The 26,541-nt window shown below is 37.2% G+C and overlaps 2 protein-coding genes across 7 annotated transcripts in view; both read left to right on the top strand.

Annotated features, from left to right (window-relative positions):
- Positions 1 to 22,690, top strand: part of iqsec1a (IQ motif and Sec7 domain ArfGEF 1a) — a 66,177-nt gene extending 43,487 nt beyond the window's left edge. For 4 of the 5 annotated variants that reach the window (XM_026241541.1, XM_026241545.1, XM_026241543.1 and 1 more), the window contains 12 exons: positions 6,903 to 7,188; positions 8,359 to 9,407; positions 11,070 to 11,231; positions 11,780 to 11,902; positions 12,062 to 12,228; positions 12,313 to 12,452; positions 12,620 to 12,649; positions 13,610 to 13,735; positions 13,848 to 13,947; positions 15,087 to 15,248; positions 16,298 to 16,477; positions 19,917 to 22,690. In XM_026241541.1, the coding sequence (XP_026097326.1) occupies positions 6,903 to 7,188; positions 8,359 to 9,407; positions 11,070 to 11,231; positions 11,780 to 11,902; positions 12,062 to 12,228; positions 12,313 to 12,452; positions 12,620 to 12,649; positions 13,610 to 13,735; positions 13,848 to 13,947; positions 15,087 to 15,248; positions 16,298 to 16,477; positions 19,917 to 19,930 (2,539 nt within the window). In that variant the 3' untranslated portion in view covers positions 19,931 to 22,690. Of the gene's footprint in view, positions 1 to 243; positions 468 to 6,902; positions 7,189 to 8,358; positions 9,408 to 11,069; positions 11,232 to 11,779; positions 11,903 to 12,061; positions 12,229 to 12,312; positions 12,453 to 12,619; positions 12,650 to 13,609; positions 13,736 to 13,847; positions 13,948 to 15,086; positions 15,249 to 16,297; positions 16,478 to 19,916 lie in introns of those variants that run through there. The other variant, XM_026241542.1, reaches the window with a different exon arrangement.
- A 322-nt stretch (positions 22,691 to 23,012) lies between these two features.
- gp9 (glycoprotein IX platelet) lies at positions 23,013 to 25,697 on the top strand. 2 transcript variants are annotated; one of them, XM_026241539.1, is made up of 3 exons: positions 23,022 to 23,203; positions 24,662 to 24,839; positions 24,940 to 25,697. In XM_026241539.1, the coding sequence occupies exon 3, from the start codon at positions 24,941 to 24,943 to the stop codon at positions 25,658 to 25,660; it is 720 nt and encodes a 239-aa protein (XP_026097324.1). In that variant the 5' UTR covers positions 23,022 to 23,203; positions 24,662 to 24,839; position 24,940; the 3' UTR covers positions 25,661 to 25,697. The 2 variants fall into 2 exon arrangements, with proteins under 2 accessions (XP_026097325.1, XP_026097324.1); XM_026241540.1 differs by lacking the exon at positions 24,662 to 24,839 and having other exon boundaries at positions 23,013 to 23,203.
- Positions 25,698 to 26,541: the final 844 nt, after the last annotated feature.

Raw genomic sequence — 26,541 nt, 5'->3', positions numbered from 1 at the left:
AGATAAAACAGCATTATGTGCAGTAGCCTGCTTCACATTAGTTGTGCATAAGTTAACTGTGTTTCTCTTCATTTCATAAAAAGGTGTGCTTGGTTGACATTTGCATTCAGCCTCTCCTGCTGCATTGTAAGCTCTTGCTTACAGTTGTTTGTACAGTGATGCATGTGACTGGAGGCATGTCAACTGCAAACTCAGAGGAGGAAGTTGTTGAAGGAAGTTTCTTTTCTATAGTATTTAAGCAAAACCCTGTAGATGCTGGCGAGTTCATGACTCTATGCCGAGCGTGATGTGCTGTTCTGTAAATGATTGGTTTCTTCAGAGCAGACTTTGGCTCTCTGGAGGAACCTGAACTGCCCTTCGAACTTGTGGCTCACAATGGCAGATAAGAAGAAGAAGCTGAACTTCTTTGGCAGGAGGTCTTTCTTTGGACAACGTTCACGTCGAAATTCTGCAAAGAGTAAGAGTTAGTGAGTAATTTTCATTTAAATATGGAAAACATATCCTCTGACTGAAGTAAGCATAGCTGATCCTCATGAACACATGGCTCACTTACAAAATGAAAAGGAGTTTGTTTGCTAAGCATGTGCTAGATAGATCAAGTGCAGTCTTAACTTGATTACTTTAATGTATTTGGTAGAATTCCATTGAATTCATTCTGGTTAGGCCTTCTAAACAGCTGAGATAATCATTAGTTGTGATGTGTAATGCCACTTTGTTTCCCATTAAGTTTCCCATAATGTTTGTTTCAGCCATTGAAGATTTTTAATCAAGTCTGCTATCATAAGTTGTTTGCTCTGTTTAGCCTATATGTTCTTACTTTTGCCTTTCAGTGGTTGATTTTGAATGTATTTATTTATATATTTTATAAATTTTCTATCTAAAAAACTTTTGCTTAGTTATTGTGGGCAATTGCTAGTGAGTATCTTTTTGTTGCGTACTGCACCAAATCCAAATGGCCCCTACCAGGTCATAATATCCCTTTGAAATATCTCTTTCCTAAGAAAGCACCACTAATAACTGTTTTTTTATTTAATATTTTTGGTTACACTTTATTCTTGCCATTAACAATCCATTAAATATGTTTGTCTCAAATAAATCCTAATTTGCTGCTTATTAATAGTTAGTGGAGTAGTTATTAAGTTTAGGTATTGTGTAGAATTAGGGATGTAGAATATGGCAATGCAGAATATGTGCTTTATAATTACTAATAAACAGCCAATATGTTAATAATAGGCATGCTAATAAGCAACTAGCTAATAGCTGGAATTGGTCCCTAAACTAAAATGTTACCATCTTTTTTTTTTTTTCTTTTTTTTTTTTTTTTTTGCTCAGTCTTGAAAACCAGGTTTTACGAGTTGTTCAAATATTGACAGCATTTCATGAAACATGCAATACATGTGCCTAGAACTGTGTGTATACTGTAATAGCTTTAAAGGGTTAGGTCACCGAAAAATGAAAATTATGTCATTAATAACTCACCCTCATGTTGTTGCAAACCCGTAGGATCTCCGTTCATCTTTGTAACACAGTTTAAGATATTTTAGATTTATCTTTCTGTCTCTCCATTGAAAGTGTGTGTACGGTATACTGTCCATGGCCAGAAAGGTAATAAAAACATCTTCAAAGTAGTCTATGTAACTACAAAAGAACGATTGACTCGTTCACGAGTCAAGAACCATTTCTGTCAGACGCGTCCAATTCGTGAACCGAGGAGCTGATGATACTGGGCATGTGTGATTCAGTGTGAAGCAGACCGACACACAGAGCGTCTGAACTGAACTGATTCTTTTGGTGATTGATTCTGAACTGATTCTGTGCTAGTGTTATGAGCGCGGGTAAACCGAAGGCTTGAATCAAGTTCAATCATCGTCAATGACGTCATTAATTTGAGCACAAAAGAAAGTTTTCTTCAACCGGTTTATTGAATTGAACTGTCTGAAAAGAACTACTGGTGATCCAAAAACCTATGCAACCAGTTCTTGACAAATAGACGAATTGTTCTCATTTGCTCCGTTTTTACAGTACTTTGTATACTAAAGTTTACTGTATGTATGTACCATACACAGAACTGAAACATCTCAACACGTTATCACAGTATGTTTTATAAAACTACCACTTTTGTTGGAAAAGGAGCATTAACCACCCTGAAATACAATACATGTGATATGGTAGCGTGATATGGTACAGTACTGTACTCTAGATACTCTAGATACAGTCTAAGTAGAGTAAAGAGTTGAAGACATACCTGTTTTCTAGTCGGAATGTCCTTATTATGGATGAAACTGTGCAACGGCTTAGATTAGGATGGACTCTCTGCCCAGCTTCCCTCATAGTCAGGCCATGATTTATGACATGGTCCACCAAAGTTGCTCTTATGTAATCCGAAATAATGGTCATTGCGTGGCCTCTTTTGACCACATCCTCCTCTCTCTCTCTGTCTGTCTTCCTCTTCCTCTACCTCTAGCTCTCCCTGCCTCTGCTGTAAATGGCTTAACTGAGACCTTTTTGTTGCTGGCTGATTGGTGTTCAGTTTTGTAAGTAAGTGTTTTTAGGTGTGTCTTTTCAATTAACCAATGTGTGTTGTATTTTGAATAGATGTGTTTTTTCCCAATGTTAACCTGAGATTTAATTTTTTAACTAAGTGTCTTATGTATGAAATAGTGTGTAGTGTCTAAGAGCAAGTGTGTTTCAGAAAGGAGCAAGTGTGTTACAGAATTGCAACTAAAGTGCAAAGCAGCGCTTTTGTTTAAGTTATGGTTACACTTTGTTTAAGGTATAGTAACAACAACTTCAAGTTATGTTACTTTGGTCTATGCATGTGTCTATAGTATTCAAGCAACGGGCAAAAACTGTAATCTAGATTTAAACTGCAAGAGTGTGTCTGCCTCCCGAACAATGTTAGGTAGGTTATTCCAGAGTTTAGGCGCCAAATAAGAAAAGAAAGATTGCTATCAAATAGCACACCTAGGTTCCTATCTGATGACGAAGGACTGACAGAGCAGTAATCAAGTCTTAGACAGCATTCTAGGTTATTACATGCAGGGTTTTTAGGTCCTATAATTAACACCTCTGGTTTTTTTTTCAGAATTTAGCAGCATGAAATCACTAGTTATCCAGTTTTTTATATCGACTATGCATTCCGTTAGTTTTTCAAATTGATATGTTTCACCGGGCCGCAAAGAAATATAGAGATGAGTATCATCAGCATAACAGTGAAAGCTAACACCGTGTTTCCTGATGATATCTCCCAGTGGTAACATGTAAAGTGTGAAGAGTGATGGCCCTAGTAGTGAGCCTTGAGGTACTCCATACTGCACTTGTGATAGAATGATACCTCTTCATTCACTGCTACGAATTGATGGTGGTCATATAAGTAAGATTTAAGCCATGCTAATGCACTTCCATTAATGCCAACAAAGTTTTCTAGTCTATGCAAAAGAATGTTGTAGCACTAATAGAGAGATAGAACCACGATCAGATGATAAGAGCAGGTCATTTGTAACTCTAAGGTGAGCAGTCTCAGTACTATGATACAGTCTAAATCCTGACTGGAAATCCTCGCAGATACCATTTTTCTCTAAGAAGGAATTTAATTGTGAGGATACTACCTTTTCTAGTACCTTGGAAAGAAAATGGAGATTTAAGATCGGTCTGTAATTAATTAGTTCTTTCGGGTCAAGTTGTGTTTTTTTGATGAGAGACTTAATAACAGCCAGTATGAAGGTTTTGGGGACATATCCTAATGACAATGAGGAATTAATAATAGTCAGAAGAGGATCTATGACTTCTGGAAGCACCTCTTTTAGGAGCTTAGATGGTATAGGGTCTAACATACATGTTGTTGGTTTAGATGATTTAACACAATTAATACAATTTAATAAGTTAATACAATTCTTCCTCTCCTATAGTAGAGAATGAGTGGAACTGTTCCTCAGGGGGTCTATAGTGCACTGTTTGATGTGATACTGTAGCTGATGGATTCAAGAGATTCAAGATTCAAGATTTTTATTCTTGATTGCTGCATGGTTACAATTTTATCTGTAATAGTATCAAGTAAAGTAGTTCATAAAGTCATTACTGTTGTGATGTTGGGAAATGTCTACACTTGTTGATGCTTTATTTTTCATTAATTTAGCCACTGAATTAAATAAATACCTGGGGTATTTATTTGTATGTTTTCCTTTAAAAGAGATTAAAAGTAATCAGATTTTAATGCCTTTCTATAGGATAGGTTACTTTCCTACCAAGCAATACAAAATACCTCTAGTTTTATTTTCCTCAAGCTGCGCTCCATTTTCTGGGCTGCTGTCTATAGGGTGCGAGTGTGCTCAACAGTCAGACTGTTTTCCTTAACCTTCCTTAAGTGTAAAGGAGCAACTGTATTTAAAATTCTAGAAAATAAAGAGTCCATAGTTTCTGTTACATCATCAAGTTGTTCTGAGGTTTTGGATATACTAAGGAATCATGTACTTTATGTACTTCATGTACTTTAACAATATCTTAAAAATAAAATTAAAAAATAAACTGTATAAAAAATAGAAATGTTGAAAGTGTTTAAGATTGTGCCCAGCTGCATCTAGTTGGTTCAAACAGAATGAACCATGTGTACCATACAGTACCAAAATTGGGTTTTGAATGATGTGCTTTATTTTGCAAATGATCTGAGATGTTCTGATACTTGCGTGTGTGGATGTGTTAATTGTGTGTAGTGTTTTGACAAAATGTTTTTAAAATTGTCTAAGCAATAGTAAAAAAAAACTGTAAACAGCATAATTTATGTAACTATCCTTGTTGCATTGTAGATCTGTCAAAATGGCTGAAAAACTCAATTTGAATTTTGTACTTAAATATGATCAATATTCAAATTATATTCAAATTTAAAAGGCATAATTTCAGTTAGGGGGAAAAAAAGCTTTTGGCTTCTCTCTTGAGGCCACAGTAGGGCAAATCAAGTTTCTTCAAAGCATAATAAAATAACAAGACCATCTTTAAAGTGCCCCATTATGCCATTTTAAGGTTGCTAATGTTGTTTTGAAAGTCTCTTAGAACATTTACATGCATGCAAGGTCAAAAAACACATTAAAAATAGATTTAATTTCACCTAATTTCTATATGATTCTTAAACAACTCGTGGAAAGCAGTTCAAAGAATCAGTCTCTCTAAACCTTTCCTTTCCGTGAGCCCTCACTGCTGTGATTGGTCAGTGACTCAAGAGTATGAATGCCCGCATGACAGAATGACAGCTCTGGAGATTGGTCCGTACATAGTAAAGATAGTATCGATTGTACCTTACCAATTCTAGCAGATGTCTGATGATGAAATGGTTGAACTGGGTGATTGAGAAGAGACTGATTCACAAGCACGACTTGAGCAGGACATTTCAGTAGTAAGTGTCAAGTGTTAATAAGTTTGTGGTAATTATGAGACGTGATCAAACTAATTTACTCTAACAGCGTAGGATACAGCGTCATCTCAACATGATGTTAAAGTGGTCTTATGATGCTCTTTTAAAGATCATTATTTTGTGTATTTGGTGTAACGTAATATGTTGACATGTTTTAATGCACTCCAAAGAGAAAGGACAAATTTAAATTGCGTCATATGACCCTTTTAACCACACAAATTTTCACATTTACCACAAATGACTCCACTGTCATTTGTGGACTCCACTTGAAAACCAATCACAAAGGGTACTTTCTTCATTTAAAAACATGAGATACAGTGGGATGGGGAAAAACTGCCATAAAGTCCTGAGACATGTTTTTAAAAACTTGAACTTACATTAATTTTAATGGCATGGCTTTCTAAACATGCCACTCTCTAGTGCGAAACACGAGTGCAACAGTGATAGATGGACCTCTAGAAAATGTGATAAAAATGTGTTCTGTGTGAACAGCTTGGTCTTGGTTTTGATGTAAATAACATCATTGATGTTCTCTTTTTGCAATATTTTGAATTAACAACATAGCAGTGCCACATCTAGTGGATTCAACTGGATAAGCTGAGAAAAACATTAAAATGCAATGAAGCTTACATTGTCATCACATTTTGTGCACAGCTGATAAGGCTGCCTGATACACACCTACAATTTGAATGCAACGTTTCTGCGTTCTGTGGATTTTTATTTTAAATTCAATGAATAAAAAAAAAAAAAAAATTGCCAAATATTTTTTTCAGATAAATACACTATAACAGGTAACTTCATTAGCACTCCACTGACTGTTTCATCATGAAGACCTTAAACTATGTAAGTATTTAGATACAGGTCATATGACGAAGAATCACATCTGGAAGTGTCAAAAAAAAAAAAAAAAAAAAATCCCTCCCAAAAAAGTGTTTGACTGTTGCATTTGCATCTTGCATTTTTGCAGCATCTCTTATGACATGCCAGTGAGGAAAGCGGCCCGGGTAAAATAAGTTTAACACAAAACTCAACACAAACTGAAAAGCCATTTGGTGTGAATGGGCCCTAAATCTTACTTATTTCAGAGTAAAAAATTAGATCTCTATCTAGGATAGTTCAGGCATGAAAATGCAGCCTGAATCGCAGAAGCTTATAAAAAAATGTAAATCTCAGCTGGTAGCGGGAATGGTACACTTGGTTTTACATGAAAATCCTAGGCTAGAGTGCCTAGAGACAGTTAATACCTATACAGGAGGGGTCCTACAGAAAGCCTAGATGCTTAATAATAACTATGGCATTATATTTGTCCATTTAAAACAATATGGATGGATTTGTCAGCATTAGAAAGGCTAAGAAAAATGTGCATAAGAACAGCAGAATGTTTGCATGATAATCTTTTCCGCACATGCAATGTATGTGAAATTGTTAGTGAATATGACCCACTGTGCCATGTAAATGTATTGTTACATTCATTCATTTGCTTTCTTGTCTTGTCTAGTGTGGAGGGGAATGTTCAGAACAGTGAGGCCGGCCCTTCCTTGGACACCAGCACAGGATATGGCCATGGACGAGGCCCTGTCACACACAGTTCTTCCTTGAGTCCAGAGCAGTTTGAAAGCACAGTGTACGGTCACAGTGTCCAGCCAGGCCCACAGCGCCCTCAGCGGCCCAAACTACAGCACTCTCAGTCCATCCTCCGCAAGCAGGCAGAGGAGGAGGCCATCAAGCGCTCGCGCTCCCTCTCCGAGAGCTATGAGCTCTCCACAGACCTGCAGGACAAGAAGGTACAGTGGCCCAGCAAAATAAAAGTGCATCAGAGATTTGAACGAACGTATGCTGCATTTTGTAGTTTGCACATTCATGATTATCAACAACATAGTGTATGTTTCAAAACTCTTTATTTTGAAACACACACATACAAACACACACACACACACACACAAACACAAACACACACAAACACACACAAACACACACACACACATAACATTGTAGATAATCAGAAATTCTACTAATAAGTAACTTTGCACCTACATGTCAGCTAGCAGTCATTACAGTATTAGTACATTGTAAAAAAAAGGTAAAAGACCTGCAAAAATAAAATAAAATAAAAATTAATTGGTTAATGGTAAATTCTTATAATATATGGTGTAAAACAGCAATGCATTTAATGTAATTTTATGGTAATACTTTTGGAAGTATAAATGAACTGACATTCCCAGAATTTGCTGCGCTACATTTGATGTTTCTTATTAGTTTTTATTATTTTCGTTTTAATGGTTATATTCATTAGGCTTGTGCTGTATGTTAAAAATATATACTTTGTCATTTATTTATTCAGAAAAGTTATCCAATACTACAAATCTGTGAGTGGCAAAAGTATGTGAATCTGTAGGATCAGCTGTTAATTTGAAGTAAAGTTAGGGTCCATCTGTTCAGAGGTGTTTTTAATCAGTGTGATGACTATCAGGTGTCAGTGTGTTATTTAAAGAACAGGGATCTAGCAAAGTTTGGTCATGTTTGTGTAAGTGTATCATGGCACAAACAAATGAGATCTCTGAGGACCTGTTCTTCATCAGGCTAGAAAGGGTAACAAAAACATCTCTAAAAAGACTGGACTGCACCAATCCACAGTAAAACAGATTGTGTACAAATGGAGAGAAATCAAGACCGTTCTTACCCTCCCCAGAAGTGGTTGACCAACAAAGAACACTCTAAAAGCAAGACATGTAAAAGTCATGTAAAACAGTAACTTTGCAACTACAGGTCAACTGTAACAACAAACATGACCATCTTCTAGCACTAGTTGACATGTAGTTGCAAGCTACTTATAGTTAGTAGAATGTATAAAGCTGACTACCAAAATAACTATACACAATGTGTTGTACCTTCTTATTAACCCTAATTGGTTTGTCATGATATAGTCCTAATCATATGTTTCTTGGCTTTCTAAGGTGGAAATGCTTGAGCGGAAATACGGAGGCCGTTTCATAACCCGCCATGCAGCGCGCACCATCCAGACAGCTTTCCGCCAACACCAGATGAACAAGAACTTTGAGCGTCTCAGGAGCTCGATGTCGGAGAACCGCATGACCCGCAGGATCCTTCTGTCCAACATGAGGATGCAGTTTTCCTTTGAGGGACCTGAGAAAGTCCTTGGCTCTGTTTTGGAGGGGAGGCAAATGTCTCTCCTGGATGACGTCAGCCATGTAGGAGGCATGGTGCAGGCCACAGAGATGGTTCCTGTCATTTTGGAAGCCCCAGAAGCTCAAAACGACTTGACGGACACAATCACACAGCTAGAGGACACTTTCTCCAGGCAAGTGAAGTCACTGGCCGAGTCGATCGACGATGCACTGAACTGCCGTAGTCTGCACAGAGAAGAGACGCAGCCCGAGCAAGTGGTTTGTCAGGAGGACAAGCATCAGGATGATGAGGTCTGTGACGTCACACTCTTCATCGATGAAGAGGAGCTCTCTCCACTGGTCCAGCCATCCACGGACTCCAGGGATGAGAAGCTGGACGTGGACACTCCTTCCCTCGAGCGCCAGGGACCAGGCTTACCCCTGCTGACCATTGAGCCTCCCAGCGACAGCGCAGCAGATACAAGCCACCGGTCCAAGCAAGATTCGGTCCAGCCGCTAAACATTCACCAACGCACCGCAGCCGGACCCCGTCCCAAACAAGGGCTGCCTCCTAGAGTCCCCTCGCTCTCTGGAGACGAAGAGCCGCTTCGACACCGGCAGCTGGAGAGCCACCTGGCCACCAACGGCAAGCGACAGAGCAAGTCCGAGTCTGACTTCTCAGACGGAGACAATGACAGCATCAACAGCAATTCAAACTCCATTGACACGATAAACTCAGAAGTCTCATCCAGAGACGGACATAGTCTCAGCAAACAGACGTACCACAAAGACACTCGCAACAGCTGGGACTCTCCGGCCTTCAGCAGCGATCTCATGCGCAAGAGACAATACCGCATCGGCCTCAACCTCTTCAATAAGTATGTATTACAGTTATCAAAGATTTATACAGCATGGAGAAATAATCTTTCCATTGATGTATGGTTTGTTAAGGTAGAGCTATATCTGGATTTGATATAGCTATTTCAATATCTGGAATCTGAGGGTGCAAAACAATCGAAATATTGAGAAAATAATATTTAAAGTTGTCCAAATTAAGTTTTGATATATTTACGATAGGACATTTACAAAATATCTTAATGGAACATGATCTTTAATTTATATCCTAATGATTTAGGCAGAAAATAGCTGATTGATAATTTTGACCCATACCATTGTATTGTTGGCAATTGCTGCATGTATACCTGTACTACTGATGACTGCTTTTGTGCTCCAGGGTCATTATATTATATTATATTATATTATATTATATTATATTATATTATATTATATTATATTATATTATATTATATTATATTATATTATATTATATTATATTATATTATATTATATTATATTATATTATATTAAGGATCAGTTCTCACTGTTAACTAGCTGCTTATTAGCATGCATATAACTAGAATTTTGGCTGTTTATTAGTACTTATAAAGCATGTATTAATGCCTTGTTCTGCACGATCCTATTTAAGATCCCTTTAAGGTTCACCCCCCCAAAAAAATGATGTCATTAATTACTCTCCCTGATGTCGTTCCAAAGCTGTAAGACCTTCATTCATCTCCAGAACACAAATTAAGATATTATTTTAAGCATTCCAAGAGCTCTCTGACCTGTGATATTAATATTAATGTATATGATGGATGTTTTGATTATTTCTTTTTAATTATTATTTTATTTGTTGTTTAGGTATGTTTTCACTAATTGTATCACCAATTTTATATCCTAATTTAGCATTCTCAAATTCTGGTGTAATAACTTTTCCAAAACATGTTTTGTTGCCAGCCTTGAAAATCTTTCTAAATGTTTCAGGGATGATGACCAGTGATCAGAATTAACAAAATTGGCCAAAACTGGTCTTTTTTTAGCAAATATTACTTCATCTCTTCAACTTATTGAGCTTGATGATGCCAGTACTGAATATTTGGATAAAGACTGTAGGAGGGATGTTTGTTATTTCTGGTTCAAAAAGACTTATGATGTCTGTCCTACAAATCTGGGGCCTCAGTTATAAAATGTTGCTTAGAAAACATCCTAAAATTGATCTTACGATCATCTCTCAAATATGTGTATATGTCCCTCATTGAATGAATGTATGCACAGTAAACGCACGCACACCTCTCTTTCAGATTTGACATCTATGAATCACAAATGAGCTTGTGGAAACAATATTAAGTAATCATTATTATTATTTAGAACTTTTTATTTTATTTTTTGTAAAATATAATCTTGCTTACTTTTTAATTACGAGACACATAAGAACGTTTTTGCTAAAGTAAACATAAATAATGAGGATTTTATGTATTCCACACTGGAGAGAGAGTACATCATATGAATCAAAACTGTGTGTACAGTAACTCTTTTCAGTTAAAGCAATATTATTTTTCCTATTATTCAATACTAGTCTTCCTATACCTTTTCAAGTTTCTTTTTTGGATTGCATTTATGTTTTAGTTTGCATGTCCTATAGCCACTATGACGATGATTTTGAGCGTTCAGTAGGATGAGACCTGCTGATCTACTTTCAGAAAGCCAGAGAAGGGCGTCCAGTACCTGACGGAGAGGGGCTTTATTCCGGACACTCCCGTGGGCGTGGCCCACTTCCTGCTGCAGAGGAAGGGCTTGAGTCGACAAATGATTGGAGAATTTCTTGGGAACAGACAGAAACAGTTCAACAGGGATGTTTTAGAGTAAGTATTTGTTTTTTGTTTTTCATTTACAGACATAAATCCCATGTTTTGTATCGAATGTTTTAGAAAAACTAACTTAAATAAAGTGATCCTAGCATACAGTTTGAAACACATTAAATATCTAATTCAAACAAAGTGAGATCATTTGGACCTCTTCTATCGTACACAAACAATAGGTCTATCTCTGACAATGTTTGTCAAAATCAACTATTCAACCATGTAACTTGTAACCTAGCTACTCGCTCCCAATCAGGCTACGAACTTTAGTTTTTCTATTGATAATGAATTTAAAAACAAAACAGAACACACTTTCTGTACCCTGTTTTGTGGCATTCAGCAGGTATGTGTTGACGTTTGAGGGCACATTCTTAAAATGAAAGATGTTTAAAAGTTTCTCACAGCGATGCCATAGAAGAACCACTTTTGGTTCCACAAAGAACCATTCAGTCGAAGATTTTTTAAAGAACCATCCATGTTAAAGGTTCTTCATGGAACCCTCTAGAAGAACAGGTTCATCTATCACCGTGAAGCACCTGTGTGTGTTGCAGCTGTGTGGTGGATGAGCTGGATTTCTCAGTGATGGAGCTGGATGAAGCCCTGCGGAAATTTCAGGCTCAAATCCGTGTTCAGGGCGAGGCACAGAAAGTGGAGCGCCTGATCGAGGCTTTCAGGTGTGTTATCAAGCATCATTATGAAGTGATATAACTTAGAAAAGACAAATATACAAGGTAAAAGACAAACAAGCAGCACTAACTCTAAAAAGATCATTTTCATTGCTTCAGATTGAAATGTTTTACCATGATTGTGATCTTGGGTGTGTTTTTGTTCAGCCAGCGCTACTGCATCTGTAACCCTGATGTGGTCCGTCAGTTCAGAAACCCTGACACCATCTTCATCTTGGCTTTCGCCATCATCCTCCTCAACACAGACATGTACAGCCCCAACGTCAAGCCAGAACGCAAGATGAAGCTTGAGGACTTCGTCAAGAATCTGCGAGGTTTGATTGAAACGCACACAAACATAACAGGTACAGCTGTGAAGCACTATTGCAGCTGTAATGGTCTTGTGTTTGTGTTGGAAGGGGTCGATGATGGCGAGGACATCCCTCGGGAGATGCTGGTCGGGATTTACGAGCGGATCCAGAAGAAGGAGCTCAAAACCAATGAGGACCATGTGTCTCAGGTGCAGAAGGTGGAGAAACTCATTGTGGGCAAGAAGCAAGTAGGTTCATCATAATCCTGCTTTATGAAACTGCACTAAATTTGTTAAGAGATGCAGACTTTTATGGTCATTCTTCAACAATTCAGATATGACAATTTAGGATTTCATAAAGATAATTGCATTAGTACACACACACACATATCTTGACTTCTCCTCTTGCATTGCAGATGGGATCACTTCACCATGGCCTTGGATGTGTAAGTATTTTTTTATGATGCATGAATACAGCAGCTGTCCGTCTGTGTGTGACAAATTGTTATTTCTTTCCACGCTTCACTACCATAGACACTTTAGCTAATGTAATTTTCTTTCCAAATGTCATATCTGAACCTAAAATCAATAACTGAATATTTCGCACTGGATGTAAAACATTTTCTTTATCCTTTCAATGCATAATTTAAATATTGATACAGTATGTAAAGATTTGGTAACAGGACCAAAATGTAAAAGACCCTTCCAAGAGTTAAAAGCTGATTGAAATGCTTCACGTCATGAACAGTAAATTAATCTGTAATTAAGATTGTGTGTGTATACTTACAGTACTTAGAGGGATACTTCGTCCAAAAATCATATTGTTACAAAGGTTGTTACAAAAGAAGATATTTCGAAGAATGTTGGTATCCAAACTGTTGCTTATAACCATTCACTTTCATAGTTTTTTTCTGTTGTTGTTGTTAATATTGTGGAAGTCAATGGCAACCGTCAACTTGTTTTGTTACCAACATTCTTCAGAATAACTCATTTTGTGTCCAGCAGAAGAAAGAAGCTCATAAAGGTTTGGAATAACTTGAGGGAAAGTGGATTATGAGAGCACTTCCATGTTTTGGGTGAACTATCCCTTTAACCATATTTTGGATGCAAATTTTCGTTCATAAGTGAGCTAAATCTGACACAACTTCCTCGTTTTGTGGAAATTCTCATTGGTGACAACAATAATAAATGGTAAATAAAGGGTTAGGGTGTGTTAGGTTATAGTTTTATAGCTAGCTCTTTATAAAAACAGTAGATCAGTAGAACAATATATCATAGCTCAGTATAAAAACAGGCGTCGGTCGGTGGAAAGTCTCCACCATGATAGAGAAACAAACACGTGTGTGTGCGTGTGTGTGTGTGCGTGTGTGTGTGTGTGTGTGTGTGTGTGTGTGTGTGTGTCACAGGTGCTGTCTCAGGCCCATCGCAGGCTGGTGTGCTACTGCAGACTGTTCGAGGTGCCAGATCCCAACAGACTGCAGAAACTGGGGCAGCACCAGCGGGAGATCTTCCTGTTTAATGACCTGCTGGTGGTGAGAGATCACACCACATGAGCGTGCTGCATCGTCTACTAAAGCTAAATACTCCCATTAATGGACAGATATCAGCATGTGTTGATCACTGATTTCTGCATCTTTGTAACAGGTGACCAAGATCTTCCAGAAGAAGAAAAACTCAGTGACGTATAGTTTCAGGCAGTCTTTCTCTCTGTACGGGATGCAAGTCATGCTCTTTGAGAACCAGTGTAAGAAATATGAACACAATCAATCTTTCTGAATGGAAGGCTAGAAGTGCCATTAACATAATATTAGTGCTGTCAAACGATTAATCGCATCCAATGTTTTTTGTTTTTATTTTTTACATATTATGTGTGTGTACTGTGTATATGTATTGTACTGTATTGTATGTAAATAAACACACATTCTTGTATATATTTAAGATTTTTTTTATATTTTCATATATTAAATATATTTATATATAATATAAATTATATGAATATAAATATGAAAATATTTTCAAAATATATATTGTATGTTTTTGTATTTATATATACATAATAAATAAACAGTACACACACATATATTATGTTAGAAAAATATTTTGGATGTGGTTAACCGCGATTAATCATTTGACAGCGCTAAATAAGGAATCAATGATAATTATTTATACAACAATTGTAATGAACACTAACAAATAATTTCTCAGATAGAAAGACAATAATCAGACATACTTAAAGTTGTGGTAGTCTCTAAATTGTACATTTATGTAGTTTAATTCAGTGATGTATTGACTTTTTTTTTTTTTTTTTTGACTTGAAAAATATATTTGCTAACACTTTAATATAAGGACCGATTCTCACTATTAACTAGTTTCTTATGCGTGTTATTATAATATTGGCTGTTTATTAATACTTATAAAGCACATATTCTGCGTAACCTAATCCTACACAACACCTAAACTTAACAACTACCTCACTAACTATTAATAAACAGCAAATTAGGAGTAAATTGAGGCAAAAGTAGTAGTTAGTTAGTAATAGTTAGAATTGGACCTTAAAATAGAGTTTGACCAAATGTTTTATTTCTTAGTTTATGGCACTCTTACACGCAAGGCTGTATGTGTCCTAAAGGCCACTTCATACTGCTCTGACAGACACAGAGCAATGCAGACAATCACCAGATTACAGTACATTCATTCTGTGACATCCCTCCTCCCAAAAAGAGCCGATCCAGCGTGTTCAGTCACTGAACAAATTAGATTCGACAGACACCATCAGACACAGACAGGGTACAACACTGATCAGACAAAAGCTGCCATCTGTCAGCGTTTATCAGTGTGGTGTGAATTAGCCTAAAGTTAAATTGTGTTGTCTTTTTTTCTCAGTCTATCCGAATGGTATCCGGCTGACTTCAGCCATCCATGGTGCAGACTTCAAAGTCCTGATCAATTTGAACGCTCCCAACTCCCAGGACCGCAAGAGATTCACCAGCGACCTGCGAGAGTCCATCGCTGAGGTCCAGGAAATGGAAAAGTACCGGATAGAGTGTAAACAGACCTTTATTCTTCCTCATCCTCACCGTTAGCAAAGCAGGTTTTGTGAGCTGCCCATGTTAATGTGGTTTTCAGATGCAGAGTTACAGTTGTTAGGAATAAAGAGCAAACATCAGAAATCTCGTGATCTTCTTGAAATCTATCATTTCATCTCCATGGTCTCATTAGCATGTGACTGTCTCTATTTACATGTTCATTTATATTCAGCTTTGCAGGAATGCCGGACTCATTTCATGTGTGACATCAAGGTCATCCAATCATATTATAATGGTCATTTACATGTTTGATTGTAAGGGTCAGACTCAGAGGTTTCATTCCCACATCAGAAACCCAGTGTGGCTCAAATCAGAAAAATCAGTTCTGATCTGGGCCTCCTTCTAATGTGAAAATAAATCAGATATGCATCTGAATTTTGTGCATTGCGACTGCTACATGAATTTCAGATCAGAATTCATGTAATTTTTAAATCTCAACATTCTTCGAGATTATTTCTAGTGTTTCATTTCAAATTTTTCTCATTTGACTTATGACTCATTTGTACAAAAACAAAGAAATTGTAAAAACTAAGGTTGTTACTGTTTCCTCTTTTCTGATGGATAACCATATAATTTTATGCTGAATATTCTTTATGAATGTTATGGTAAATAAAGCACATTAAACTGAAATCAGCTTTACTGTAGAGAGAGGACTAGCCGCTAAATCACTCAGCTCCAGTGTTGCCAAGTCTGCGGTTTTCCCGTATTTTTATGTCCGTGGGTTTATTCTTCATGTCCACGGGTTCTGAAGCTACCCCAATAATGAGATATGTAGTCCCTGAAATGAAAATTGTCCCCCCGCCCCCCCCCCCCAAAAAAGTCAATTTTTTCCCCTTGAATCCTGATTGGGCTAGTTTTGGACTAGTTTTGAGTAGCATTTGAGCGGGTTATTGTTGTGAAAACTTGGCAACGCTGCTTAGTTCTTGCTTGTTATCTATGTACGATGTTCTTCGTAGTTGTATGCTGTAGGACTGAAATGACTGTATGTGTGTGTTTGAATGTTTGCAGCTGAGCTGGAGAAACAGAAAGGAGTGGTCAGACCCAGTATGTCTCAGAGCATGTCGGGCCTAAAGAAGGAGAGCGGAAACAGCACCATGGGCCGCACTAGTCTGGATGACACGTACACCATGGGGGAGGGGCTAAAGCGGAGCGCGCTCAGTAGCTCCCTGCGTGACCTTTCTGAAGCAGGTGAGTTCAGTGCATCTGATGTACTGATGAACAGATGGCCTTTCTGATCAGTAAAAACAGGAAGTGGTTTATGCTCGTTTGATTTCCTGTGTAGAATGATTTTCCTGTACATAATCTTTTCACATATTATATTACAAATAATATTTCCACTGGTAACATTAGATGACTGCAGTATGGGTCCTAGGATTTGCAGCTTGCATTCACAGAATTAAGTAAAAAATACACAAGGTTTAAGTGCATAGGGTTTATGAGCTGTAAAATTGTGTAATAAGCAAGTGGTTAGTGGCACCAAAATCCTATCATACACATACTGTTTTCTTCTTGTGGCTTTAAACAGTGGGTATTTTCACATCTTTGAATTGATCATACAAATTTATTTCCATTGTATATAATTTACAGTAAAACTGCATTCACTACTCATGGCAAATCAGGATGAACACAACAGTTTGCAGACAATCCAGCACATGTAGTTTCTGAAAGAGTGCATCTCTAACTGTCAGTCAGGTTTAGCCCAGGTCTGACACGGCAGAGCTTCAGCTCCCTTTGGTTTCCTCTGTCTCCTCCATTGCTGGGCACTTTGTCTGTTTAACACACCTGTGTCCAGCAGTCCAGGTAGCTCCATTCTGGCCGTTCACTGTTGATTCCTCAGGAAGTGTCTTTTCTGAGCGTCTGGTCTCAGCTATTTTTGTACAAGATGTGTGTCTGCTGTTAGGGTGATGCTGTATGTTCCTGTTAATGGTGTGTTTTGGGGGATACACTCACCTGTCTCCCATTTCAAGCTTGCTCTCTAAAACAATCCTGGGTTAAAAACAACCAAATACTGGACAGAACTAGGTCTGCACAATTCATCAAATTTCTAATCGCAATTATAATTATGGATGCCACAATTACGTAATGCTTCAAAGCAGTAATTAATCCTTCAAAGTCCACCTATGTTATTCTAAGTTTTTTTCTTTCTACATGTTATCTTAAGGGTTTTTCCATTGTTGTAATTTTAGTTTAACACTATAATGCCATTCTTATTTGTACTTTTTTATAATTTAAAGAAGAAATCCAATATACAGTTGACATCTGAGGCTTAATACTATATAATAGCACTAAAAGTTTCTCAGTTCAAGTGTTTTCAGCTTGTTTATTTTCATATAAGAATATGGACATGGACAAAATACAAGACAAATTAAATTTATTTGGGTGAATACAGCATAGTTTACAATATTATTGTACATACATTTAAACTCATTTAACAAGCATTTTAGAAATAAAAGGGCACATTTAAAAGTAGCATTTTATATTTCATTGATTCACTTTGTAGATCCATTCACTAGCATTTCCTAATGGTTTACACTACTGATACTGATATTTTGGATCGGTTTTATTACACAAAACTGACTTTAATCTGAAGTCCAACACGAAACCCTCTGGAGAAACATGATCAATGAAAATATAGGAAACATATACAACAGGAACATAATCAGGATAAAACAGCACAGGTGAGAAGGAGCTAATCACCAAACCAGGAAACTAAGGGGAAGCAGATAAACGGGAAGAAAGCTGAAACAGAGAGGATCTGCTGGCGTCAGTCTCCTGCTGGACAGCGTGCAGAAATATAGCTCCATTGAGTGTGTCCTGGCTCCCAGACCGGTCCTGATCCTGCCCTCCTCTCTCGTCCACTTCACTTCCTCGCTCATTACTGTCCTATCATAATAAAGACAAGAAGGCCAAATCTTTAGAGAAACTCAAGCTAAACGACAGAGACCATGCATGTAAGAGGTGCGATTTAGAAGTGATATTTCTTCAAAGTTGTGATGATCACACTATATAAGGTGTGTTAACAGTGAAGGTGAAGATTCTCGCAAGCAACTTTGTAATGTTTTTGTCAAGTAACCACCAGGCTCTGCTTCGGTATACAGATAAAGGCAACTTTGAGTAAAAAATCTCATGTCATTTTTTCCAGGTCTGCAATACAGCACAGAAACTCTACTCAGTCTGCTGTATGTACATTGTATTGAAACTATTCTTTTAGTCTTACTTTATATATCATTTACACACAAGTGTTTGTGAGCATAGTGTGGAGTATAGATGGAGTATAGAGAGCAAACTGGCACTCAGTTAATGTTGATAATGACCCAGAAGGTTCAGTGTGTTCATCAGGTTAGAGCAGAGGGATGTTACCGGTGTGATGTACATCTCTCATCTATGCTACTGCATGGGAGCTGTACTAGTCTCTAGACAGCAGTGTATAAGTATGTTTTTATTGATGTGTACCCGTCCTGGCTGCTCACATGCATGAACTGCTCACCTACTGAAACTGGGGCTTAATTGTCTGTAAGTGCTGGTGCTCAGTGCATGTGTGTGTGTGTGTGTGTGTTTAAATAGTCTGATGATTGTGTCTTAATGTTCATGCAAGTCTGTTCTTTCACTTCTTTTTTAAAGGGGCTTTGACTTGTATCTGTTAGATGGCCGATGAACCTCATGCATACAAACACAGAGTGCTCTGCTTTAATCAAATGCTTGGTGTCCCTGCAAGTCTCATCAGTTCAAGCTCAGACCTTTGAAGACTGAGTCAAATGTGGATTTCAGTCTGGTTTTTTATGTATATTAATTTTGATGGATGATTTGAGTATTCATTCAAAGTGGATTGCTGCTTAGACTTGTCCATTTAAATATCTGACTTTGGGAATCAAACAATGTGATTGTCTGTCAGAAATAAAGAGACCAAACAGCTGAAGATGTGTCAGTAAATGCCTGAAGTACGGCTCACTCCAAAGAGCAAGGCTTTGCATGTTAAAGATTTGTTGTTGATAACTTAATTCACATCGGCAATAAAAGCAGATATCTTTTGTCTTGTCGACAGAAACATCAGACATCGTTCTGTAAATGAATTTACCGTTCAGAAGACCTTTTTCTTCCTACATTTCTTCACTGCTGTCTATGGCTGAATTGTCCATTTCTCCAGGTTAGGCCACAGGTCAAACAGGAAATATGTGCTACGTTAATCGCGTTAATAAAACTAGTGCCGTTAAAAATGAGTTTGTGTTGACACAGTATTAATGCATTAATTTTGACAGTCCTACTTTATTAATCTCAATAAACATTCAAATCCCTAGGCTAGTCCCAGACTAAAACAGATGTTTGAGCTGTCTCAACTAAAAATATCTTGCTCTGACTTTTCTTAAATATGTCTCAAGATGCACACCTTCTAAGGCATTTTGTTAAAAGCTGCTTAAATATATTTTTTATTTTTTTATTTATAAATATCTTAATTTAAGGCCTAGTCCTGGCTTAAGCTAAGCCCCGTCAGTGAAACCAGGCCTTAACGTCTATGGAGGAAATGATTATGAAAATGCATGTGGATACTTGCAGTACTTCACTTCAGAATCTAGTTGACTTACAGTGTTTGATTAGTTGATTAATGTTTGGTCCGTGTCTCTCGTCACAGGGCTCCATCTTTAGCAGACCTGCTCTTCCAGGAGCATCTGTTCCCTGACGGACACCGCGCTCCAGACTCCCTCCTTGGGTCACTCTTCGAAAGCATTCGGGTCGAGTGCTTCGTCTTGGGCACACCATCACACCACAGAGAGCAGCACATGATCAGCGAGCACAGACCCTGGTGTGAGCTTCAGACACACACCAGCCCAACATCTGTGTTTGACGCCTCTCGCTCTCACTTCATCCTGCCACAGGTCAAGGACACACGATTAGAGTAGGAATTTATATTTTGCATAAAGAATACCAAGGACCATTAAGATATATTGCATTGTTACATATTTTTTGCTGTAATGCATTATTAAAACTATTATTGTTATTAAAAATTATGATTACTATTTTATTATTAAATAGTTTTTAGTCAGTTCCTTGAAAACGTAATAATATTTTGGTTAATATTAGCATACATTAAAAACAGTTACCATGCTGCACAAATATTTTAACATTTAACACAATAGTTTTGTTTTTCACATCGCAGTAGTATGATTTTAATAGCAATCGCAGTTTTGTGTTTTCATATTTATTTATTGAGAATTTGAGGAGTGTGTTTATCTGTGCTTAATATCAGCGAAACATCGTAATGGTCCCAAATACGGGTTTTGTTGCCTTTATGCAAAATATGATATTTATTTTCCTGACAGGTTTTCTTGATTTCTTTGAGAGGTTATAAAAACAAAGTAAATAGTGGTTTTGCTAGTATTCAACCACTGTGGTTCTGCTAGTTTGAGTGAATGTCCGTCTCAGAAACACAGAGTAGATGTCCTAACGCTGTATTATTATTAGGTGACAGCTCCACATGCTGTCTAAACCATCATTAATCAACGTGCCATTGACCTTTGCACCCGCTATGTCTCATGTGTAGAACAGTAGTACAGTAGTGTAACTGAAACCATTGTCAGCAAAAAGCGATGTTATAGAATACTGTAAAAGATGTATTCACAACTTTTTGAGAACAATATCTTGGTGAGTTTGAGTGGAAGTCATATTTAAAGAAGTACGCTCATGGAAACCTTCCGTTGTGATCTGTTATAAAGCACAAATGCAGTATCATGTGGCACTTTGACGTTGTACAGCATCATATGAATCTTACAGACTTACAGTAAGGGTTTGAGGAGATGGTAAAATATGTCTGCATGCCTGGAGTAGTTTTTGTAAAAATCATTTTATGATTTCTTTTTTCATTGGAGGAAACTCCTGGACATCTGAGGGCCAGTGACGGAAATATTTTTCTATATTTTATGGATTGTTCTTGTTTGTTTTTAAGTGCAATATGTTTGTCATGATGACGAGAGCATCTTTACTATTACTTCATCATAGATTCTCTAGTGTTTTTACATCGAATGAAACGTCAGAGTGATCAGCTAGGCTTTAACTGTGATTTGTTATTGATGTTGTTCTTGGCTGTTTATTTATTGTTGAAAATAAACCAGTGTTAACATGGCAATGAAGTGCAATCCTGTAAAAAGTACTCCTCTTTTTTTACTTTTCAACAACCAGGAGATTGTTTCAGGTGAATATTCTGCTCTATTATGCAAGCATCTGTATGTTTAGAGTCATCTAGAAATGAACTTTTAGTCTGTGAAGTGAGGCAAATGAAAATGATTGTTGTAAAGATGCAATCTGATCAGATATATAAGCTGATATTTTTCAGAATTGTGTAACCTTTGCTTCTGAGCACGTTTTCATGACCCCAAACCAAAGGTTTGCTTTTCAGCATATCACAAATACTGTGTTCAATATTCAATCTGATGTACTGAAGTCAACATGAACAGACTAAACTAACCATGTTTACTTCGCTTAATAATACTTCCCTCCTGTTAAACTCAAAGAAAACATAATCATCTTATTCTTTCTATTTAAAAAATGTACTTGAAATCATAACACCCTTTTATTTCTCAGCCCCACTCCTTCAATCGCCGGCCATTTTTACATCATTTCTTGATGGATAAAAGAAAAACTTTTTGTGTTCTTTAATATCCTTTTTTTTTGTGGGGGGGTGGGGGCTCACAATGAAGTAAAATGGGTTTGTTAATGTCATTTCATGTTGACTTTAAGAAGAAAACTAATTTAAAAGATCTTGCATTTCTATTACTTACAAAGCAACCGTTTCCAAAGATTTTGTTCTGCATAAAATATTAATAAGATGAGGAGCTTCTGATATTTGATTGACAGATGAAGGACTGCAGGTTCAGATGCACTGACCCCCGTGAGCTGATCAACACTCAGCCTTAACTCTTTTATTTCACTTTACCTCTCGCTCTTATTCATCTATTTTATGTGTTTCTTCATTTCATGTGCTCGATCTGTCGTTCTGTACTGTGTTGTGTGTTACTGCAGATAATGCAACTCATCCGTGTAAAAGATGGCATAAAACGATCTTGTCCCACTGTAAGCCCATGTAAAGAGGGCTTGTAAAGACACATTTGAGCAGTAATAGATATATTAGGGACCAAGTTACCATTGTGTATATAGAGTGTACAGTATCCTGACTGCAGAATATGAGGTCTCTCTTTAAATGCGAGGTGTTGGATGTTTCTCTCCTCACAGGCTGCTATCACTCGCAGAAATAGGTCATAATAAAGGCCATTGGTTTATCTTGTTGTTGTAGAACAGAGAATGCTTGTCTTTTGAGGTTTTATTTTATGTGATGGTTATCTATGTCAGTGTACAATGTAAAACTCAAACTGTGACGACATTCAGAACATAAAATAAAACAATTATATGATACGGTTTGTATTCAGTAGTCTGTCATTTCAATTATTTTTTGATTTTGATGTCCGTGAATACATTTAGAGAGGGACTGCAGATTTTCATGAAACTAAAGCGGATGAGTACATTGTTTAGGTGTTGCATGTACGCACTGCAGGCTAAACATTGCTCATTCATCATGTATATACAGTAGCAAGTTATTGTGTTTTCAGTTTCTTCTAACTCCTCTGAGCTGCAGATAAAAGCACCAGCTCTTTCAGTGAGCAGGGCATGTGTAATGTGCTGTCGGAGATAGTCTTATCCTCTGCTCACACAGGCCAGCCCTGGGAGGATCACGTGATGCTGCTGGAGCTCTGACTGCTCAATACAAACTTACACAGATACAGGAAAACGTCCAGACACTCACAGTATAAAGCCTGTTTTGATGTACAGAAACATTTGCAGAAAAAAAACTATAGTGGATGTACGTCTTAGCTTAAAGCCAGAATGATTATTACACGTTTTCAGTTGCTGTCAATCACATGCTAAAAGGTAAGTCACAGAAGTCTCTTATCTGAGTGCTTTCAAACATTTCAAAAGAGACTTAAATGTCTAGTTTTGGGGTCACATACTGTATGTACAGACATATCAAAGAGCCCATTCCTTTATATAAAGCAGCATATGTTTTATTATTATGATTATGGCAGTCACAGTGCTGTTTATAATGTCTTTTGAGATGTTTGACCTCTTTCATGTCACTGTTGGACAGTGTTACTTTAACACTCTATACACTGATGTCATATCCTGTTATATTTGTTTTGTTTTATGTCCTTTATTTCTCAATGAAAAAACTGAGGTCAACTTAAGCTCTGTTTACACTAATGAAATATTACGAAGCATAAAGTACTGCTATAGTTCTGTTATTTGTACTGTTCTAGGTGGATGCACTTCTGGTTATGAATTTTATCTATGTACATATTTGATCTTGTGCACAGCATTGTCTCTTCATGTTTATATGCTCTGTGTATATAATAGTGGAAGTAACTTTGCACAGACAAGATATTTAAGCAATTTTATTTAAATGTTGGTTAGAAATACCGAGCTGTCCTTGACAAAGAATACAAGTGTTGTTTCCTACAATGGATTGTGAGTAAATATCCCCCTCTTCCAGCTCTTTTGTTTTCTGATATCCGCTACGGTGCGAAAAACCTCTGTAAAGGATTCAGTGCACGAGTGAACTGACTGAGTGTCAAACTGACTGATGAACAATTTCAGACGTTTTGCAAACCTGTTTGACTGATTAGATCACAAGAGTTCAATTTGTCATTATTTTGACAGTAGCAAGTCTCAGTACTTGGGCTTAAAAGGTTGGTGACCACTGCTCTAAAAATACGTCTTGCAGACGTAAATGCAAATAGACGTGCTATCAGGTTATATACTCCAATACAACTGACCTATCAGTATAATTTTGGACACAGAAGGACCACCATTCAAGTGGGATTTAAATATCCCATGGATGGATATATAAATATTTCAAAATAATTATGGTGGGTAACTCAAAGTGAGGGTATACAGATCACAATGCAAGCGGGAGGAGTCATTACGATCGTCTTGATCAGGTTTGACAACATGCAGGATCAACACTGTTCATTTATCACAGGGTATGGTTACATTAATGTACATTTAACCATTTTAATATGGAGATGAATTGTAGACCTTTGTTTTATGTGTTTTTGACATACACTGCACATAATGTGAGAACAGTTCACTATTTAGGTGTACTTTAGCATGGACTCGCTAACTTAAATGTTAGCTAGTTTTAGCCAGAGATACTTTGCTGAAGCACAAGAAGAGATTAATGTTTTGCTTTAAAGATTTTACCTTAATGAGAGTATGACAACCAGAAAATGAAAATGTTTGTCTTCATTGGGATTGGGGTTGAATGCTTAGGGACATTTTGTTTGAGTTTAGGTAATGTAATAAAATAACTTCTATTGGCCATCCTCTCAGGATCCCAGGAATCAGTGTTACAAGGAACCCAGGCACATCACTTTACTATTGTTGAAGCATAAACACCATCAAACCAGCGTGAGCTTCAGATGTTCTCTCTATGGCACTGAAACCTAAAGGTTGAACCTAAACCTGCTAATTGGCTCATCTGCGTTCAAGGGGAGGGACTAACCATTAGGTCAGACTCAGGCTCCAGATTTTTATTGCATGTAATGATGTCAATAACTCCCTGCATCTAAAGATATGTGCTGAAGTATGTGTGGTTTCTTCACACACAGGATGCTCTTGGGTTCAGGGTTGACTCTTCTCTTGTGCTCGATCGTTGCACATGTCAGTTGCCAGTCCTGCGGGTGCAAGTCTTTACCGTCCCGAGGTCTGAGGGTGGACTGCAGCTCGCAGGGCCTGAGAAGCATCCCTCATCTTCCTGCAGAAACCACTGAACTCCTGCTGCAGAATAACCTCCTGACCACTGTAACCCCAGGGCATTTAGACCGGCTCCACCACCTGCAGCGGGTCAATTTATCCGGGAACCCCCTCCACTGCGACTGCAGCATCCAGTACTTAAGACAATGGCTACAGAGGAATAAAGCTGTCTCTGTGATGCCGGTGTGTGCCAGTCCTACTGAACTGGCCCAGAGGTCCATCCATGAGCTCACTGATGCTGATGTCACATCCTGTGTCTCTGATCACTGCTTTGAGTGGGTTTATAATGTCATCTTATGCGTCATGCTTTGCTTTCTCATTGGTCTGCTTCTGTGGTGCCTGCAGCTAGCAAGAAACTCTACGTTTATTCTGGGAATTGATGAGAGACACCGGGGATTTGAGGCAGAATCTCTTCGATCGCTCAAACCCAAACACCGAGTGAGGATGAGGTGCAGTATCGGGTCACTGAGCACAGGAGCCGGTGACATGGACAAGCCTTTACTCAACATGGACATCCTCCCTCAGATACTGGACGTCCTGCACAAACAACACAACATTAAGATTAAAGTACCGTGAAGAACTGAACTTTGCACTGATGCCTTCTAGCATATATTTATTTATTTATTTATGATGTCAACAGCAGTGGCATGGCAAGAGGAAATATTTTAATTTCACAAAGATATTTATTATATATCACGTCAAAACAATTATATAACAATTTTGTTTGAAAATTATATATATAAATAAATATGTTAAAATATACAAGAACATATAATAAAAATAATAACAAGAATGAACAAAAGTTCTATAGAGTCTTTTAGTTTAATGCATGACAATATTATATATATATATATATATATATATATATATATATATATATATATATATATATATATATATATATATATATATATATATATATATGTAAGGTGGATTTTATTTATTATATTGTGTAAAAAAAAAAAAAAAGAATGAAAACAACCTCTAAGCCAAACAAAAGGTTTCAAGCGAATCATTATTGTTCATATCAAACTCCAGGTCAGTGTGGCTCTCATTGGGACATGGTGTTGACAGTTGGGTTAGGGGGTTATTAGTGGCCAAGAGTGATGTCTGGTCTAGGAAATTGGACATCTTCACCTTTAATTAAAAAAAATAATAAATGTGTAAGATTTTGTAAGCATATTGCATAGTTGCTTAGTCATTTGTTTTATTTGTGAAAATAGTGCAATTAAATTATTACAGAATTGTGCTGTAATAATTTTTGGCCATGCTGTCATACAAAGAAATTATAAACACATGCAAAAACAAGAGGACCAATGAAATATAAATAATGTATGTTGTAATCAGCAATGTTGCCAATTTAATGATTTTGTCTCTAGACTTATGACTTCCTTATCACTTTATAGACGTTGTTGTTGTTTTTTTTTTATTATTATTAATTTTTTTAAACCTAGCAA

This window comes from Carassius auratus, linkage group LG48F (genome assembly GCF_003368295.1).
Source record: "Carassius auratus strain Wakin linkage group LG48F, ASM336829v1, whole genome shotgun sequence".
Lineage (NCBI taxonomy): Eukaryota > Metazoa > Chordata > Actinopteri > Cypriniformes > Cyprinidae > Carassius > Carassius auratus.
This window is presented reverse-complemented; position numbering and strand designations above follow the sequence as displayed.